Source organism: Dermacentor albipictus, chromosome 5 (genome assembly GCF_038994185.2).
Source record: "Dermacentor albipictus isolate Rhodes 1998 colony chromosome 5, USDA_Dalb.pri_finalv2, whole genome shotgun sequence".
Classification (NCBI taxonomy): domain Eukaryota; kingdom Metazoa; phylum Arthropoda; class Arachnida; order Ixodida; family Ixodidae; genus Dermacentor; species Dermacentor albipictus.
Window position 1 is genome coordinate 110,010,251 of NC_091825.1, and position 17,458 is coordinate 110,027,708.

Here is a 17,458-nt window from a genome sequence, read left to right on the forward strand (position 1 = left end):
GTTATTTATTGTATGAGGGTGAAAGGTGACTATGGCAGCTATGCAGCAAGCAGTGTCATGAATACTTCAGGCACCCCTTTTTGATACTGGGTACAAGAATGGCTTTAAACAGCTCTCACCTCTTCCAGGCTCATGGCCTTGAGGGCTTTCTCTTCAGCTGGAGTCAGTTCAGCTCCTGGTGGCGTGACATTTTCGCTGACCTTCAAGATCTTGTTTATTTCTTTTTCAAGATCTGTCTTCGGCTGATGTGCAGTACGTGAGGATGCAAGAAATAATAAAAGCAGGGATACAAGGTTTCCTTTTTTTAAAAGAAGCACGCATTCTCAAAATGCAACATATAACCCTACAAATTTTATACTAGCACACTACAAGACAACAAACAATGTAACTAAATTATCTTGTGCTGCAGTTCCAAGGCTGCATGAATACCGATGACAAAAAAATATATATATAATCTGTTAATTCACTTTTCCTGGCTCTACTGGAAGCAGCCACTAATGCAATAATGCACAGACCCACTTGAGAAACTTCACCTAACTGATAGTGACAAATGTGATTTACGAGAGAAAAGCTTGTCCACAACTACTGCACAACTAACAAAAATATGAAGAATACCCTATTTACTTGCATAATGAATGTACCTTTTTCCCCTAAAAATGTGCGCAGTTGGGGTGCATCCATTATGCAGAGCAAAATGTGGAGTGATTTTCTTTCCACGGCCACCTCTAAAAAGTAGGAGACACACGGTACGATATGGTGCCGACGCGCCGGAAGAGCAGTCACATCAGAGGCACGTTGCCATGCTGTAGTGCCAGATCGGATGCTTGGTGTGCGAAGGCGTCCAATCTGGCATGAACGCCGAATCGTACCATTTGTCTCCTGCTTTTGTCGCACGGCGGGTGTCCAATCCAGCACTACAGCATGGCAAATTGCCTGGGATCCAACTGTTGTTCCGGTGCATCGAATGCTGTATTGTACGTTGGATAATACTGCATCTCCTACTTTTATCGCACACCAGTTATCCGATCTGACGCTACGGCATTGCAATTGTGTCTACTTCACGGCAGCAAGCTCGAGGTGCGATCATTATGGGAGGAAAAGAAAAAAGTCACTTTTTGATTGGAAAAGTGGGGTGTCTATTCATTATGCGAATAAATAGGGTATATTTATGCACAGAAGTAAGAAGTTGTGTATTAACCTAGGAGGTGCTGCAGCCTTCTCTTTTCTGACAGTGAAATTCAGGTGCACATTAGAGAGCTTTAGAATTGGCGCCTCGAGCTGCGTTACAATGGTTGCTCTTGGGTTTGGAGAAGCATCAGAGTTTTAGAATTATCCACGTTGCTTAGTGGGTATGGTGTTGGACTGCTATGCACAATGTTGCGGGATCAAATCCTGGCCACAGCTGCTGCATTTTGATGCGGGCGAAATGCGAAAACACCTGTGTACTTAAATTTAGGTGCATATTAAAAAACCCCAAGTGGCCCAAATTTCTGGAGTCCCACACTACCGTGTGCCTCATAATAATCCATCATAAACACTATAATTTAGGTTAGAATTTTAGAATTGGGACAAGAGCAGCGTTAGTTTGTGCGCTCAGAATATCACAGCAGTGAAAAGAGAAGACACTTGAAATAATAATAAAAAAAAACAAGAAGCGTTTTTACAAACAAAACCTAAAGGAATTCATAAAAAAAGGGTGGAATAGAGTTTGTAATAATGTTACACTATGTTATTTGTACAACTTGTTTCTGCCCTTTCTAAGCCAGTGGGAGGAGGGTCGAAGGACCCCGACCTGATGTCGGCTAGCATCTTCTCTCATTGCCCTGTTTCTCTTGCCTGTAAATATGCAGAAAATCCCCTGGAACATGGCAAGTTTGCCCTGCAACCAAATACAACCAACCAGCTTTGTGACCGGTCATGCTTGCTGCCATAACCTAACTGAGTGATCGGAGCTCTGGATGGCTGCGGCTGGTATGTCTCTCTTGGCTCCGCACGAGCCACCAAAGGTGGCTTGGGAACCCACACTATTTTTCGAGTTTAGGGTCTTTGGGTTGACCCTAATGCAAAGACCCGAGGCTGCCTTGCGTTAGGCACATGCTCAATTGTGGCCTGCTACCTTCTTGGGGCTCCAACGTGCTTGGGGCCTCAAGAAGAACTAGCTATTGGAATCAAGTATACACAGTAAGCAGACTTGTCATTCTCAGACTTAGTGCTTCTTCTAAGTCTGTATATTTTGAGATGCAACTGGAACATGTACCTACTGAAATACAGTCAAACGTAGAAATAGTAACGCAGATATATAACATAATTATCAGATATAACAAAGTAAATCTAAGACGTTTCTCACCAACAGCAAGTTACGAAGGCATTTTTGTGCCCGGTACGACTGTCATAATGAAGTTATACTGTATAACAATGGAGTCTGTCCACACTAAAGGTATTTTTTTTTTGCTCCTTCCTCTTGTCTAATGCTTCTTCACGTCCACTTAATATCTTACAATAGATATACCTTGAAGCACTGAAGTTTGTACACTTTTTGAGGATCATTTCTCACTATCCACATTTTACTGCGGGATTTTCATTGCAAAATTGCAGTGCAGTAATAAACAGACACACTGTAAAATGAGACAATCTCACATTTTGTTATGCACGTATTCTATTCTGTAGTGTTGTTATTGCATGACTTTTGTATGAGTGCTACTGAAGTTTTACTTCCCAATAAGCCCAAACCCTTCAAAATATGTCACAAATTTTGCATGCCGTGTCTGACAGCAGGCAAAAATGTCTTGCAAAACCCACCTTGAGGCGCTCAGCAAATTTACCAGCAGATGCCATCCTCATGTCTGGTTGTTTGAGTGGAAAGCGCAGTTGCTCAGCCTGGGACGAATGAAATAAAAAGATAAGTCATACTCCCTTTTCCGTCAAACTTCTGCTTATAACAAGCAGCCCAGTCTCCTGTGCTTATCCTGCGTACTAGAGCTCTAAAACGTATCAGATGCAATTGCATGTAGATGCCAAACAGCTTTAATAATTCTGAATGTGAACTGACTGCAAAAGTGCCTGATTTTACAAGGTGACTATGCAGTCAGACACCCACAAAATACATTTTTTAAAAGCCAGAAATGCGCATTGGGATAAGTATCATTTGCAGTAATTTGTTTTAGATGGGTCTATGAGAAAAAATACTATAGAACCATGTGACACGTCTTTTAAGGGACTCTGGGAAAATAAATGCAACAGCCGGGAAAATGTCACAGTGAAGAAGGTCCCCAATGCCCACAGCAATGTAAAAAACCCCTCTGCACACGTGCATACTAATTAAGGGATATTTACTATATTCCATGACAATGGCCCCTTTTCACTCTTAGTAGGCTTCACTGCATAGCACAAAAGTATTGTGCTAAGCTGATTTTAGGGGGACGGCAAAAACTACCGAATCGCGCTGCAACACAGTTATCGTGACTGACAATCACATATTTCTGGCATTTCGTAGTTGCGAATCCGCCTCTGCACCGCTAAATTTATGTGACCACCGAATCCATATGCAATGTACCAAACGGGAACATAATGGAAGCCAATGGGCTTAAGGTCGGTACTGAGAAAACACAATGTAAGAGCTGGAAAAATGCAACAGCAAGGCATATATCAACAGCGTTCCACTGTACAGCAGATGGGAAGATTTACAACATGAATACACTGAATGTGGTGTTATCAACTTGCAGGGCCAAGCTTCAGAGACATTACAATAGTAAAAACATATTCGTGAGAGACATATCAGTAACGTTTTTCTGCATAACAGGATGCAAGTGATGGCAGTAATTTTCAGGTTAGGTGTTGAAACCGGACATAGGTTGCTGTAGTCAGAAACCTACGCGCAAAATTATTAACACAGAATAGGTGTTGTAGCATTTGTAATTTTTAAATGCAGAACATTGTAAGGCAGCTAGAAAGAAGAGTGAAAAAAAAATAAGACATATGATTAGGCAACTGTCCTTACCACACGGTTCTGTTTGACCACAGGCTCCCACACGGAGACTTCCTCGCCGACCTTTTCATATGCGACCTGACGCTGTGCCTGCAACAAAGAATTTCACAATTCTCACACATACAAAATGGTACCCGAGTAACAGGACCCAAACACAGTTGAATAATGTTCAAGAATGCAGTAGTGAATGTCTTAAATATGGTTTGTACAGAGATCAGCAAAAAAAATCCTTAAAAACTTGCAAGCTCAAAATAGTGCCAATTCAGGTCAGTTGGGAAGGTGAAGTGGTAGTGTGCATGTGGTATGTACACTAGAACGTCATTCATATGTTTTGGAAAAAAAGCGAAAAATGACGTACTAACCAAACAAGCATACGATTCAAAGCGACTAAGAAATTTGACAGACTCAACCGTAACTGAGATTTGCATGATGCGAAGCATTACGTGAATCGTTGTGCACGAGGCACGAGATGCGCTTCGAGCTGGAGGGGCTTAGGCGACCCAAGGCACATTTTGTTGTTTTTCTCTTGTGTAGTGTTTTAAGACGGTGACGGGAAACCCAAATGAAATCAGGCTGGTGAGCGACGGCGGATGCCGTCGCAGTGAAACGTGATGCTCACATCACGCCACCTGCAGCAGGGAATGGTGACACGTTTGGATTATTGCCTACTAAAAGTGTACCAATCACACAATGCCCCACATGCTATAAAACATATAGGCGATAATGCTAGTCGCAATAGGGTTAGCGGCAATAGCTTAGAATGCAGTGTCGTATCCGTACCGGGATAAGAAACTGGTGTGTGCCAGCGTTTTCGCAAGAGACAGGCGGGCGAGTGTTGTGGTGAAGCTGTCATGAAAGGCAGCTATACACTGTTCTTGATCCTTTGTGCCGCACATATTTTCTTGTTTACATGGGATCTAGCGGCCGGAAATCGTATCATACAATCGCAGTTTGGTAGTGCACTGAACGTTAGTGCTGAAATATCTTGTTTTTCGGGAACATATCAACCGGTAAAAAATAAGCATAACTCCATCGGGTCATTTTTTGTATTCTCGATCATGAACGTTGGCGCCAGGAAATCACAAGTAACGGGATCATATCAACGAGGTTCTACTGTATGCTCATGGAATGAAACGTGACAGGGATACCGTGTTTATTCACATAATGAGGACACTCACATAATGAACGCGCCCCGAGATTAGTCGCGAAAAATCAGAAAATTTTTTTGCCTCCGTAATGAACGCACCCCTAACTTTGCTACTGTGCAGTCTCACGACCGAACGGCCATGCTGTAGTTTTTCGGAGAGACTACTATCCTTGACTCTCACACATGCGTTTAAAGCAAGCACAATGCTTAATTAATGCATCCTTTCTACCAGTGCCGGCGCAAAGGCACATCGCAGATTTGTGAGAGAGGAAAACGCAACTGGCTCTCTGCAACATACTGAGTTTACATACTTTATGCTGACGTAATAGGAGAGCATCTACCAAATAGCAAGGACATCTCGTGTGGCTTTCACTACCTTGGAATGCGTGCTATCTGTTTTTATTTGGAGTCCTGCGAGCAAAGAAGTACCTTTCATAAATAGACGTGTTCACATACTATAGAGCTAAAGTTTCATCTTGGATGATGTTTGCTCGACTTTAGATAATGCATAAGTTGTGACCACTCAAATAAAAGCCCAAAGGGCTGGGGATTGTCAGCCAATGCAGAATGATTGTAACGATCAAGGCCACTGGGCTACACTCACCCTCTGGAGTTGAGGCCGGGGTAAGGGCTCGGCCAGCACCTTGGCATTGCGCACAATGGAGCGCACTTTCTTCTTGATCTGCCGGTGTGCGTCGGTCTTCTTGAGGCCCATGAGCAGCTGGTGCACCGCCACCTTCTCCACTGAAGCTGCACACACCACACGAGATGTGACACACGGAACATTTTGAGATCTTTCGTCAGAGAACTGACAATGATTTACTAGGCACAAACAGTGTTATGGAGTAACTACAGAGCAACGCTACGCCAGTTTAAACATGCAGCAAAGTATTGTTCAAGAACTATATTTCCACTCATCCGGAAAAAAAAATTATAGTTATTACTGGTGAAGAAGGTCAAGGTTCCCTGTTTCAAACTGCACGTTGAAACCTCAGCACAGGTACATCGTTATGGCCAACACTGATTTCAACGTATCTTCTCATATTATTTGGGCTGTTTTAGCACTCTGAAACACTGCTCAGTTGAGCCTTTGATTCCTTCAGAATTTAATGTAATCTTTCTTTACAGATGATCCTTCGACTAGTCTGAAATGGCTGCTTTCAATATTTACAACATCGTGGAGAGCAGCTGCAGGAACTTAAGGGTGGAAACTCTATTCTACTTTCATTTCTGTGTATTTTTTGGCTTACGAAGCCTTCTCTCATTAAAAAAGTATGCATGTTGCTATTGCAGTAATGTAATTTACTGATACAGCTTAACTAAACATTCCTTTTCATTGTCCTAATTACGCATGAGCTACCATATAAACCTAACAGACCATCACGTACAAGACAACTGTGAAAGCAGAATGCACAAATGCACGCATATAATGTGATTAAACTTTGAAACTGCTCCATGAATTAATTTTAAGACAAAACGACCTCCACAATAAGTACCTGTGGTGAAACAGGGCTTCAGCTCAAAATGGAAGTAAAAGGCTATTTAAAAGAAAATTATGTTTTACCTTTTGAAAGGTCATATTCGGAGACTGTCAAGCTCGGCTCAGTTCGTGGTGTCACTTTTCTGGAAGCACACATTGAACAAGAAATAGCATCATGACATGGTCAAAGCTTTCTTGAACTCACTTCAGAATACTTGGTGCATAAGATAAAATAAATGCATACAGCTAGAACTTCTGAGTCCCATTCAGTCCGAAATACACCAGTGTATTGATTCAGGAATTACAACTTTGTCTTATAGTCAGCCACCCAGCACAGCAAGAACACCCAAACTGACCATGCTCACATGGTAAGTTTATGAGGTAAAATGCAAGCAAGTGGCCACTGCCTGAAGATACCTGTGCTGTGCTACAAGACGGATGCAGCTAGTGCATTAGTGTGATTAAACCGATTAATAAAGCTACATGCAAAAAATGTGTGTTGAATTAAAATCTTTTGCTCAACTCTATCAAGTGGAGGCCACGAATATACTATGACTGAAGGGCAAATTCTGTTCACTAATGTGCCTTGGCAATTGCTGCATAACAAGTCGCTTGAGAACAGCGAGCTGCACATGGATTAGCGCAGGATGAACAACACAAGACTGACAAACAATGAAATAAGGCACCAAAAGTGCCTTGTGTTGTCATTTGTCCTTCTTATATTGTTGCTCGCCCTATGTTGCTAAATATGAAGATCGTGCACTAACAAGCCTAAATCTCAACTATGTTGAAGGAACTGTAAGACAGTCACGAGGGCAACATAGACAGAACACATAGTAAATCAAAATCATATCAAACGTTTAGGTTTAATGTCCCAAAGCGATGCATCAGGCCGTGAGAGATGCCTTAGTGGGGATTTTCAGAGGAATTTCAATTACCAGAGGGTTCATTAACGTGCACTTAAATCTAAGCACACAAGCGTTTTTGAGTTCGATCCCCACCAGAATGTCCTGCCAGAGTCGGAAACCAAACCTGCGACCTTGTGCTCAGCAGCAAAATGCCACAGCCATTGAGCTACTGCGGTGACTACACACAGTAAGAACCAAAACAACAAACACTGCCGTTACATCTTGCATCTACTTGCCGAATGGTTACAGGGAACAGCACACTATAAAAACAAGTTTTACCAAGGGCGCATTAAATCCGCCCACTGAATGAGATAATCCATGCCTCTGACAGGATTTAGATTCAGATGAGCGGCAAGCTGTTTAGATGGATGACACATAGGCTGTCGCTGCCCGCTGACAAGCGGCACATGGTGCTGCTCACTAACAAGCCTTCAGCCCTACCAGACAATGCAGGAAGGCCTGTTGGTGACACGAAGGGAGTGTGCACACGTTTGCTTTATACTTGAAGCAGCCAGTTCTGTACTAAATTTTAATCTCAACTACTTCACCACAGCTGCTGCAGAATAAGTTTTCACCATGCAGGGAAAGTGTCTTGCAATCAGCTGATAAAGCAACTGTTAAAGCACGTTTTATAGAGAAGTAGGAGCCAACTCACTTTTTGCCACCCAAGGAACCGATGGCATCCAGCAACTTCTTGTGACGAAATGAGTCGACGTGACCCTTGCGGCGTAACTGGACCAGCCACACAAAATGGTCAGGAAGAAAGACAGACCGGGCACAAATACGCTTGTACCAAATGCAACCTCAACAGGCACTCTGGAATTCTAACTCGGCACTGGGGCACTAGCGTGCTTCTAATGGTGAAGAGCTGGTCACTTGAGGAGACTGCCTAATGCAATGCAACCTGCAGTAACCAATGTGATAGCATGTTTGTGTTGTTCCGCCAGTTGTATCATTACAACAGCGCTGTGCCTGTAAATAAGTTTCTCCGAAAGCGTGCCACAATAGCTGAAATAAACGATAATAACAGTAGCAATCCTGCGTGGCACCATATGGTGCTTGTGGCTGTGTCCAGGGCTGCGACAAGACTCGCGCAAGTCGCGATAGTGGTTATGGAAGTGCGATCATAGTAATGATGTTCAATGGTTCACAAAAAGGCAATAGGAAAAGATATACGCAAACGCTGCATGGTCTCCACTCCTTCTCCACCCCCACCCTCCCTCTCTCTCTCTCTATATATATATAATCTCTTTTGCACATGCACACTTGACGCAAAAGCAGTCCATGAGGGCGATTAATGCAGTCTAACAGTTAAGCCGCCTGGTGAAATGCAAGGTACCAATGATGCGTCATCGTTGAGTTTGCTGAGGTTGGTACGCGTCGCTGGAGCCGCGTCGAAATATTAATTGTAACTGAGCTGCTCTTCAGCCAAGTAATCCACTATGGTTTTGGCACTTGTGGCTTGTGGTAATGTGAACGGTGATTGTCAACGCGGTGACAGCTTCCGATCACCACTGAAAGGTGCACCTGTGATGCCGGCTCGCCGGCACTACTAATGTGCGAAACTAGAGCAACAACAAATTTCCAAGTACTTGTCCGATAAAGATATGTAAATGCGGCTTGATACAAGATAGCTGCCTACACGACCACCACAACTGCTGAATTCAGATTTGCGAACACAGCGAAAGAAACACAGATCGAGAAAAATGTTTCGGAAACTGCAATATGACAGACCTGGCGGCGTTCCCCATCGCTGCCAAACTCTTCTTGCAGCACATCAGGCTTCTTGCTGAAATGTTAATTTTGTTTGAAATGTGCACTGTCACCAACGGCTCGTAAGAGCGACGTGAAACAGTTACGTACCATAGATCGTCCAACAACGTGGAATTTGTGGGGGCCGCCATGTTTCCACTGGCGTTCAAACTTCGCCAGTTTGTCACTAGGGGGCTATTTGCTGATTTGCTTTGTTAAATAAACATGTAAAACTAAAACAGTACAAGTACTGTTAGTATTGCAGTTATTAAACAATACTACAATTACTCTACTAACCTATTATTTATTCTAGGAAAAGTAGTACCAACTACGGCGCTGCGGTTTGCCATAACAGCTGTGCGATGACTCAATGGAGGTGTGAAGACCGCAGTGAGAGTGAAGCAAGTTTGTGAAATCGCTGTCAGTTGTTATGCCCTGTTCGCATGGTAAACTGACGGAAACATAGCAAAAATGAGTTTGTTCGGGAAAAAGATGTCGCCTGCAGGTGAGCTGGTAGCGATCGCTGCACTGTCATCGATCTGTTCACCGGATATTTGAAACTGCAGCGCGTCAGCTGTGTTCCCTCGATCATAGAAATGTAAAGCGCCAAATATTTCGCTCCCTTTTTCTGTTCAGAGCAAATGCGGCAGCAAAGTAGGGAGCTTCGAAAGACGGAGAGAGACATCGAGAGGGACAGGCGCCAGCTGGAGAGGCAGGAGAAGCAGCTGGTGAGAAACGCGAGCCTTCGCTACACCGTACGCACTGAAACACTACTCTGTCTTTCAGGAACTCGAAATTAAGAAGGCTGCTAGTCAAGGAAATAAGCAGGTACGTGATGCAAATATTCTTACCTGCGGTCGTTATGCATTCATGTTTCTCTCCTGAATACTTCGCTTTGACGATAATGTTCGGCCTCTGTCATTGAACTTGCTTCCCACTATAACGTTCTTCATGCTTGCCGTCCTCCCACAGGTATGCACGGTTTTAGCGAAGCAGCTTGTGCAACTGCGAAAGCAGAAGGCGAGGACATACGCTGCGTCGTCCAAAGTCCAAGCCATCGGCTCACAGTCTAAGGTGGGCACTATTGTTGACGCATGTCAAAGAACGTTGTTCTCATACTTTCCATGATGTGTAACGTACGAAGCAGGGTAGACCATGTACAGACTGACTTTCACCTCATGTTACCACAAATCGAGTGTCTCGGTTTCTCTATTCTGATGTCAAATATAAAGTCAAATATACTGTAAGCCGTTTTTGTGTGATGTACATGGGAAGAAATGGGACATTTGAACGGAAAACATTTTTAGAAAAATTTAGGCATTCCCATTGCGTAGAGCAACTTGCTTTGGTACTTTAAAAAATTTTACAGAGTGTACTCATAGCGTTTTGATTTCATTGACAAGGACGGTGTGCAATGGTACTTCACACTTTTGTTTTTTTGTACCTTAATGTAGCACTTTAATTTTTCAGCTGATGAATGCGAACGTGAAACTTGCGAATGCAATGGCCACCACTGCTAAGGTAAGCAAGCTTGCCCCTCATTTGACACTGTTAGTTCTGCCACTGATGTGTTTTTATATTTGCCACAAACTTCTTCCTCAGACTATGGGTGAAGTGAACAAACAGATCAAGCCTCAGGACATTGCCAAGACAATGCAAGACTTTGAGAAGGAGAGTACGAAAATGGGAATGACCGAGGAACTAGGCAAGTGCTGCAATTCGCGATCCTGCCACGCGTTGCAAAAAATATTCTGCTCCCTTTTGTGTGTTACCATCTGTGTATGCAGAAAACATTCTCTTTAAATCTGTGACATCACACTGGCGTATTGGAGCCGAGATTCCGGCATGAAATTTAAAAAAAGAAAGATGAAGTCTGGTTTTCATTTTCTCCACTAGTAGTCAGCCTTGTTTTGCCAAATGAATGAAAACTAGAGTTCATGAAAGAACAGTTTACCACCCCAAATTGATTTAGCGTTGCCCCTTTATATCCTTTTAACAAAAAGTTTTAAAGTCTGTTCTACTGCAATTTGCAGTGAAATTTTGATCGTGAGCTGCTGCCAGTAAGTTGTATGCACCTGTCAGCTTCCGCTAACTTACACCTGCTTTCTTTTTCTGCGCGCAGTTGAAGACACACTTAATTCTATCCTGGATGAATCCGGTGACGAGGAGGAGCAGGACGCCATTGTTAACAAGGTTCTTGATGAAATTGGCATCGAGATGTCCGGCAAGGTGAGCTTGTTCCAAAAGTTTGAACACTGCTTCAGTACCTTATGCCTTACTAGAGCACAGTCCATAAATTCATGCTACAGAAGCACACATTTTGCTTCCCCATTTAGTACAGATCTGTGCATGCATACTTTATTGTAGATGCTGCTTTTAATTACGATTACAGTGTTTGACTTGTACGAACCCTGCATCATTATTTCGAAGCACTTAAACTTACCGATTCTGCCGTGGTTATAAAATGCATGAGCAAATGTTATTTGTTATATAAATTACTCATTTTTCATGACTCATCTGTATACAGCCACATTAATGATTTGGCTAATTGGCCCACAACAAAATTATTCAATCTCAATAATAAAAAGAAGTTACTTTCTTTTTACTGGCGAGTATTAGCTTTCTAGGAATTTCTGTGTGGTTAGTTTCCTTTCCTAAGGTTCACTAAAGCCTGATGGCTGCGAAGTTTTGATGACATGTAAAAAAAAAATAATTCCAACATTGGGATATCAATGGGATATATATTGCCACAATTAGCATTTATGTAGGACTGCCTTTGTATGCTCCACTGTCAGCAGGTGTGCCCACTGCTGTTACAGATTGCAGATTGTGCTGGGCTAAAATGTTACAAGAGGAGCACGATACAATACGCGGAGGGGTCACGTGCACGGCTCTGGTGCAGCTGCGTTTGTAGACTGAGGCCATGCCAGTGCATATTGCTGTGCTTGACCATGCCGTTAGACCCCTTGGATATGCTTTATGTTTCTGGATCTCTTTGCCCCATTCTTCGTGCTGTGGTATAGAGAACTGCCTCACCACAGTGGAAAAACTGCTGAAGTTGGCATCGCTGACTTGCCTCTTGCCAATGAAATCTTCGCTTTCCCTCAAAGCTTTGTAGCTTGATGGCTGATCTCATCGCATTTTGAAGCATGCAATTGCGAGGGGTGAGGTGGGATGGAATCCATCATAGTTGGGAGTGAACTCCAGCTCATATCAAGATCGCTTCCCTCTTTGTCCGAATTTCATGGTATTCTTGGTAAACAGCCTTCCAAAAACAAACTTGTTTGTCGTACTCTACATGCAGAGAGAAATCCCATCATAATGCAAGTTTTTTTGCATAGAGCCAGTGTCCATAAGTGAATTCCACTTATGCTTCAGGTGGAATTGGCTACATGCAGGTGGCCATCATTGTAACATAATCAGAGGTCATTCAAAAGTTAGCAGTCTCATCGTGTTTATAGTGCTGTGCACATTATCACTTTTCCTCCCTGTTCCGTTTCTGCAGCTTGCTACTGCTCCATCTGCAAGGTCTGACCCTCTTGGTGAGAGTTCAAAGGCACGCCTGCCAACTGATGATGAAATAGAACGCCAGCTTGCCAAGTTAAAGACATGAACAGCCACCTGTTTTGCTTTCCTGCTAAGCCTTGTGTAAAGAAACTTCTGTAATACTATAGAGTGCAACTGGTTGTGATATTGCCATTAAGTTGCATGGCAAGAACTGTTACTCACTTGGAGCCTGTTTAACTTTTGTATTTTTGCAACCATGTGCAAATTTTGCATAAACCAATCTTCCATGCACAATACACATGTGGCACCAAAGAACATTTTGTCCTTGTTTTACCAACTGCCTGCTTTCGACATCTGCATTTTTTAAAATTTCGAATGAGAAGCTTTTTCAACTCATGCCTGTTTGGAAAGCTCAGCTCTTCACACTGAGTCATGAAGTAGTCTTGCTGTTATGATTTGTGGTGTTGAATCCAGTGTGCACCAAAATCAGACAAAATAAATTAGTGAGCAGCAGCACTTGGTAGCCAATCTTGCAGCATCGTGCCTCAGACATAAACCTTTATCCCTGAAGGCACTCCTTCAACACTTTGCTACAAGTATGAATACTTGTCAATAGAAGGAATCTGCACCACCAAATAAAACGCATGAAGTGCTTACATCTCCCTCAAGGTTCCCATTGTCCATTGTAGTTGCATTTATTTAGAACATTTCTTGCACCTTGAGCATTAGTATGAACATGCTTTTAGTTAAATTTGTTGCGTTTGCAAGTGTAAACTCCGCACCTCATTCCAAATACAATTTGAAGTATGGGATCAAATCAACCACTTCAAGTGCTGTACTTGTTTACATAATTTCATTTCATAGAATAGCCAGTCAGAATGCCTTGCCAGGAAAAAACAATGTTAGAGAGAACCTGCAATATGTGCCTCATTGGCACATATTGGTGGCATCAGCTACCACCCATATCCTAGTGCTTTTTTTAATGCACGTAATTATATTTTTGCAGCATGGGTTTTAATAGAAGGGAGGACAGTAGAACATGGTTATAGTGAGGTCGCATTCTACACTAAACCACATTAATTATATCTAATATTTGTTATAAGCATGTAATTGTAATACCAATATCAGTAAACATATTAAAATTGCCTTGTCACACTATATCACACTATCAGTGATGCCAGGTCCAGCAATCAGTGCCTATTCTACATGCGAGAAACATGATGCAGTTTCTACCACCTCAAAAATGTGTATCCAAGAAGCGGGTAGTGTACACACAGGGGTTAATTTACACGAAAAGTGCACTTTGAGCAACACTGCTGCACGTGGAAGATTTTAGTTTTTTTTTTTATTATTGGCTTGGTATGCTCCGCACATGTGGCCAAGGCAGCCTAATGCCTAAGCAGCTTTTGATTTTATTTTTGCTCAAAACATTGTCACAGCAGGATCTAACCAGATAGTACTAAAGTGGATATGATGGATTCTTGGAAACTTTTGCAGCAAATTTTGACCACCCTGTTAGATTCTGTGAGCACCCTATCTGCAGCCCCCTCCTTTACAAAAAGTGTAGTCTTTGTACCTCAAACACTGTTCACTGCAAGGAAAATGTCAACAGGCTTTACGCAAGGTAAATCAGCATAATAAGCCCATTAATGAAAACAGCAACACAACAAATTGATATACAAGTGGCAGCACTTGTGGCCGAACTTTTCAAGTGTCTATTTGGCTCAGTATGTGTACATGTGGTACAGTACATGAATTGGGGTATTCACCGGTTTTCTGAATGTTAGTCATTTGTTCAAGGTGATCATGCAGCTTATGTGAGCATGCAGAAAGCTAGTTCATTTTTCACTGTGACCTGGTAAAATGACAAAGATAGGTGGTAAAAACAGAAAAAAAAAGACAGCAACGCTACATCTGAGGCATTTGTAAAGACACAATTTGAAGTGCATAAAGACGAGAAGCTCTAGCAACTTCGAAGACGAAGGAAGTGGGTATGAAGGTGCTGCGAGTCCACACAGCTCTAGGCTTTGCCTAAAGGCCGACGGCTATGAAATTTTGGACCACTTAAATGCCAAGTTTAAGAAAGAGTGTCGATGCAGAGGAACCACCGTGCAATATTTTACGTTTCGCATACGCGTGGAAGCATCACGCAAAGCTAGCGAGAGTAGCCATTTCTGGTACTAATACTGAAGAAAAAAAGAAAAACGTCGCCATCACCGTGCGGCTCCATGACATGACCTCCAAGATTTTGTGGCACCTGCGCCTGCCCGTGATGCGCTGAAAAATCTCGGAAGCTGTAGGTGCTGGGACTTGTAGCCGTGAATTACTACGAGCACACATTTTCTGATTAGGTGCTGATTGGAGGCTTCTAATAAGAAAATTATGTAATTACAACCCCTGTGGCTTTGTCCATTATTTCAGCTGTATACACTGCTCATTTATAATCAATTTAGCTGAAGTGAAATTCCATTGAAGTTAGTCCATAAAGGGACACTAAAGCACAACAATAAATCAGTTTAGACTAATGAAGCATTGTTTTAGAACCCTGCAGGCAGTCATTTCAAAAAAATAGTTTATTAGATGAGAAAATGAAGGTCCAAGTATCAGTATTTGAATTTCGCGCCGAAACCCCAGCGCCAGTACGTCAGCGTGACGTCAGGGATTCCAAAAAATGTTTTCGCATTCGGGCCGCGTTTGCCATGTTTAGTATTTGGTTCCTTTAGAACACAATGTGGTCAATCTGTACCGCTATATATATTTAGTAGGCCCTAGAAGATGCCATCAAAATCCAAGACGTCACAGCCCCCAGGTGCGGAACTTAAGTAGGCGTCGCCACCCGTATTTCGTTCTTGCGCTTTTTCTGGCTTACCAAACGTCTTATCGTCGCAAGAGTGGTGTTTTTGGTGTTGTAATTTACTGATGTGGAAGAAATTTTTCACTTTAGTGTCTATACGTGTAGTGCACTGGCTGTAGAGGCGTCACTGATAGCAGGTGCTTTCGAAAGTGCACTCGGGATGTAGTAGCAGACGACAAAACTTTGCGGCAAGGATGGCTGAATTTTCTCATTGTTCAGGTGCCAGACTGCTACTTCAGCGGTGACAGCTGGAGGAAAGCAGCATGCATTTACGAGAGTGGACATGTACATACACAATGTTACTGGAGCTTGAAACAAACCAGTTATACAATGACCCGTTATACAAAGTTGAGCTCATGTTAAATAGGCACACTTGCATCTCAAACAGCTCCGCATGGCGCGATGCCAGCAGTTATCGTGCTACCAAATACACATGTGAATAAAACCCAGAGTTAGCGCTGCACTACAGATTCATTTCTACTGTGTACGTCGACAAACTGCCTTTCCCACTGCAGTTTTCACAATCTGAAATCAAAACTTTTAGTTAGCGCTGCACTACCGATTCATTTCTACTGCGTACGTCGACAGACTGCCTTTCCCACTGCAGCTCTCACAATCTAAAATCAAAGCTTTTGAGTATATTTTTCTATTGTTACAAAAGAAACCACCTGATGTATTGAAAGCCGAAGCAGCGCCGGTCAAGGTAGGTAGGTGCTGGCAACAGTTGGGTGGGTTTAGTCCTTTACAGAGCAGGCATTGGACTCTTACGCCGCAAAACCTAACAAGAAATAATTCAACAGAGAACAAAATTCTGTTTGGTTTAAGAATAGTACCATATGCAGCAGCTAAGAGCAATCCTCGCCATGAGCTATGTCTTTTCTAACGTGAAACGAATACAGCTCTTAAAGGAGCACTTGCCTATAATCATTCCGATAAAACAGCATGTTTTAAGCCCCTTACAAACAAGGATAGGCTAAAACCTCGTAGTTAAAAGCCGTTGTGCCTGAAACTACTTATAGTTCAGCATGCGTGAAGCCACGCATGAAATAGATCCGAAGACGTGAACTGCGTGACAGCTGGTGCGACGATTTAATAGGCAGCAGAATACCAACAAAATCTGGCCTTGAAGGCCTCGGCAGCTTTATCATACAACACGATGCACTCGTGCAGTCGGGCACCCTAGCTAGAGCAACACCGTAAAGAAGCAGCAAGCTGCATTCGGAATGCAAGTGAAACCCGCATGCTGCACTGCATACAAACCGAAAAAATTAAACATGCCATGATTAACTTCGTCACTTACTTGTGCAAACATGATCGAGTGCAAAAAATATAATAGAAAATATAACCAGAAAATAAAGAAAGAGCTTTCTTTCATATCACGTAGATGAGAAAGAAAGCATCAGGTCAAGGAATTTCATGCGTCCTTGCGAGGAATTATTAAAACCGTGTCACAGTTCTTGCAGGTATTTGAGCACCCCACCGGGATACTATTCTTCGGCTATTCTCCTACGTGAATCAAACAGGGAAGCGTGCGCAACGATGCGGGAAACTAAGGTGGACGGCTGCCTCCTTTCCCGAATGCACTTAGCAAGGCCGCCACCAGTGGTGAGTCCGTCGGCGCGCACTACGCTAAAATTAGTTTCCCAGGTAGCTAACAAAATCTACGGTGCTTGTGCTTGTCGGAGCACATCTTAAGCATCTGCCGTTAATGCAGCTGGCAATACAGTGATATAAACGAAGAACAAAATTGGTAGCTAACAACAGATGCTGGATGATATTCGTGCAAGTATTGTCTGAGAGTGGCTTGCTTATTTCATTGAATCAA

The 17,458-nt window shown here is 42.8% G+C and overlaps 2 protein-coding genes across 2 annotated transcripts in view; one reads left to right on the forward strand and one right to left on the reverse strand.

Moving 5' to 3' along the window:
- LOC135920221 (U3 small nucleolar RNA-associated protein 14 homolog A-like) overlaps positions 1-9,468 on the reverse strand; it is a 43,518-nt gene extending 34,050 nt beyond the window's left edge. The window contains exons 1-8 of the mRNA XM_065454385.2: positions 9,384-9,468; positions 9,255-9,309; positions 8,176-8,252; positions 6,697-6,755; positions 5,737-5,882; positions 3,998-4,075; positions 2,800-2,877; positions 120-242 (exon numbers count right to left, since the gene is read on the reverse strand). Of these exons, the coding sequence (XP_065310457.2) occupies positions 120-242; positions 2,800-2,877; positions 3,998-4,075; positions 5,737-5,882; positions 6,697-6,755; positions 8,176-8,252; positions 9,255-9,309; positions 9,384-9,424 (657 nt within the window). The 5' untranslated portion in view covers positions 9,425-9,468. The remainder of the gene's footprint in view (positions 1-119; positions 243-2,799; positions 2,878-3,997; positions 4,076-5,736; positions 5,883-6,696; positions 6,756-8,175; positions 8,253-9,254; positions 9,310-9,383) is intronic.
- A 145-nt stretch (positions 9,469-9,613) lies between these two features.
- CHMP2B (Charged multivesicular body protein 2b) lies at positions 9,614-13,295 on the forward strand. Its single transcript, XM_065454386.2, has 8 exons — positions 9,614-9,777; positions 9,909-10,000; positions 10,059-10,100; positions 10,245-10,346; positions 10,743-10,793; positions 10,875-10,977; positions 11,395-11,501; positions 12,778-13,295. The coding sequence occupies exons 1-8, from the start codon at positions 9,744-9,746 to the stop codon at positions 12,883-12,885; spliced, it is 639 nt and encodes a 212-aa protein (XP_065310458.2). The 5' UTR covers positions 9,614-9,743; the 3' UTR covers positions 12,886-13,295.
- Positions 13,296-17,458: the final 4,163 nt, after the last annotated feature.

Coding starts and splice junctions, on each gene's coding strand:
- CHMP2B (XM_065454386.2), top strand. CDS start 9,744: ATGAGTTTGTTCGGGAAAAAGATGTCGCCTGCAG. Junction 10,001..10,058: donor AGAGGCAGGAGAAGCAGCTG/GTGAGAAACGCG, acceptor TCTGTCTTTCAG/GAACTCGAAATTAAGAAGGC. Junction 10,978..11,394: donor GGGAATGACCGAGGAACTAG/GCAAGTGCTGCA, acceptor TTCTGCGCGCAG/TTGAAGACACACTTAATTCT.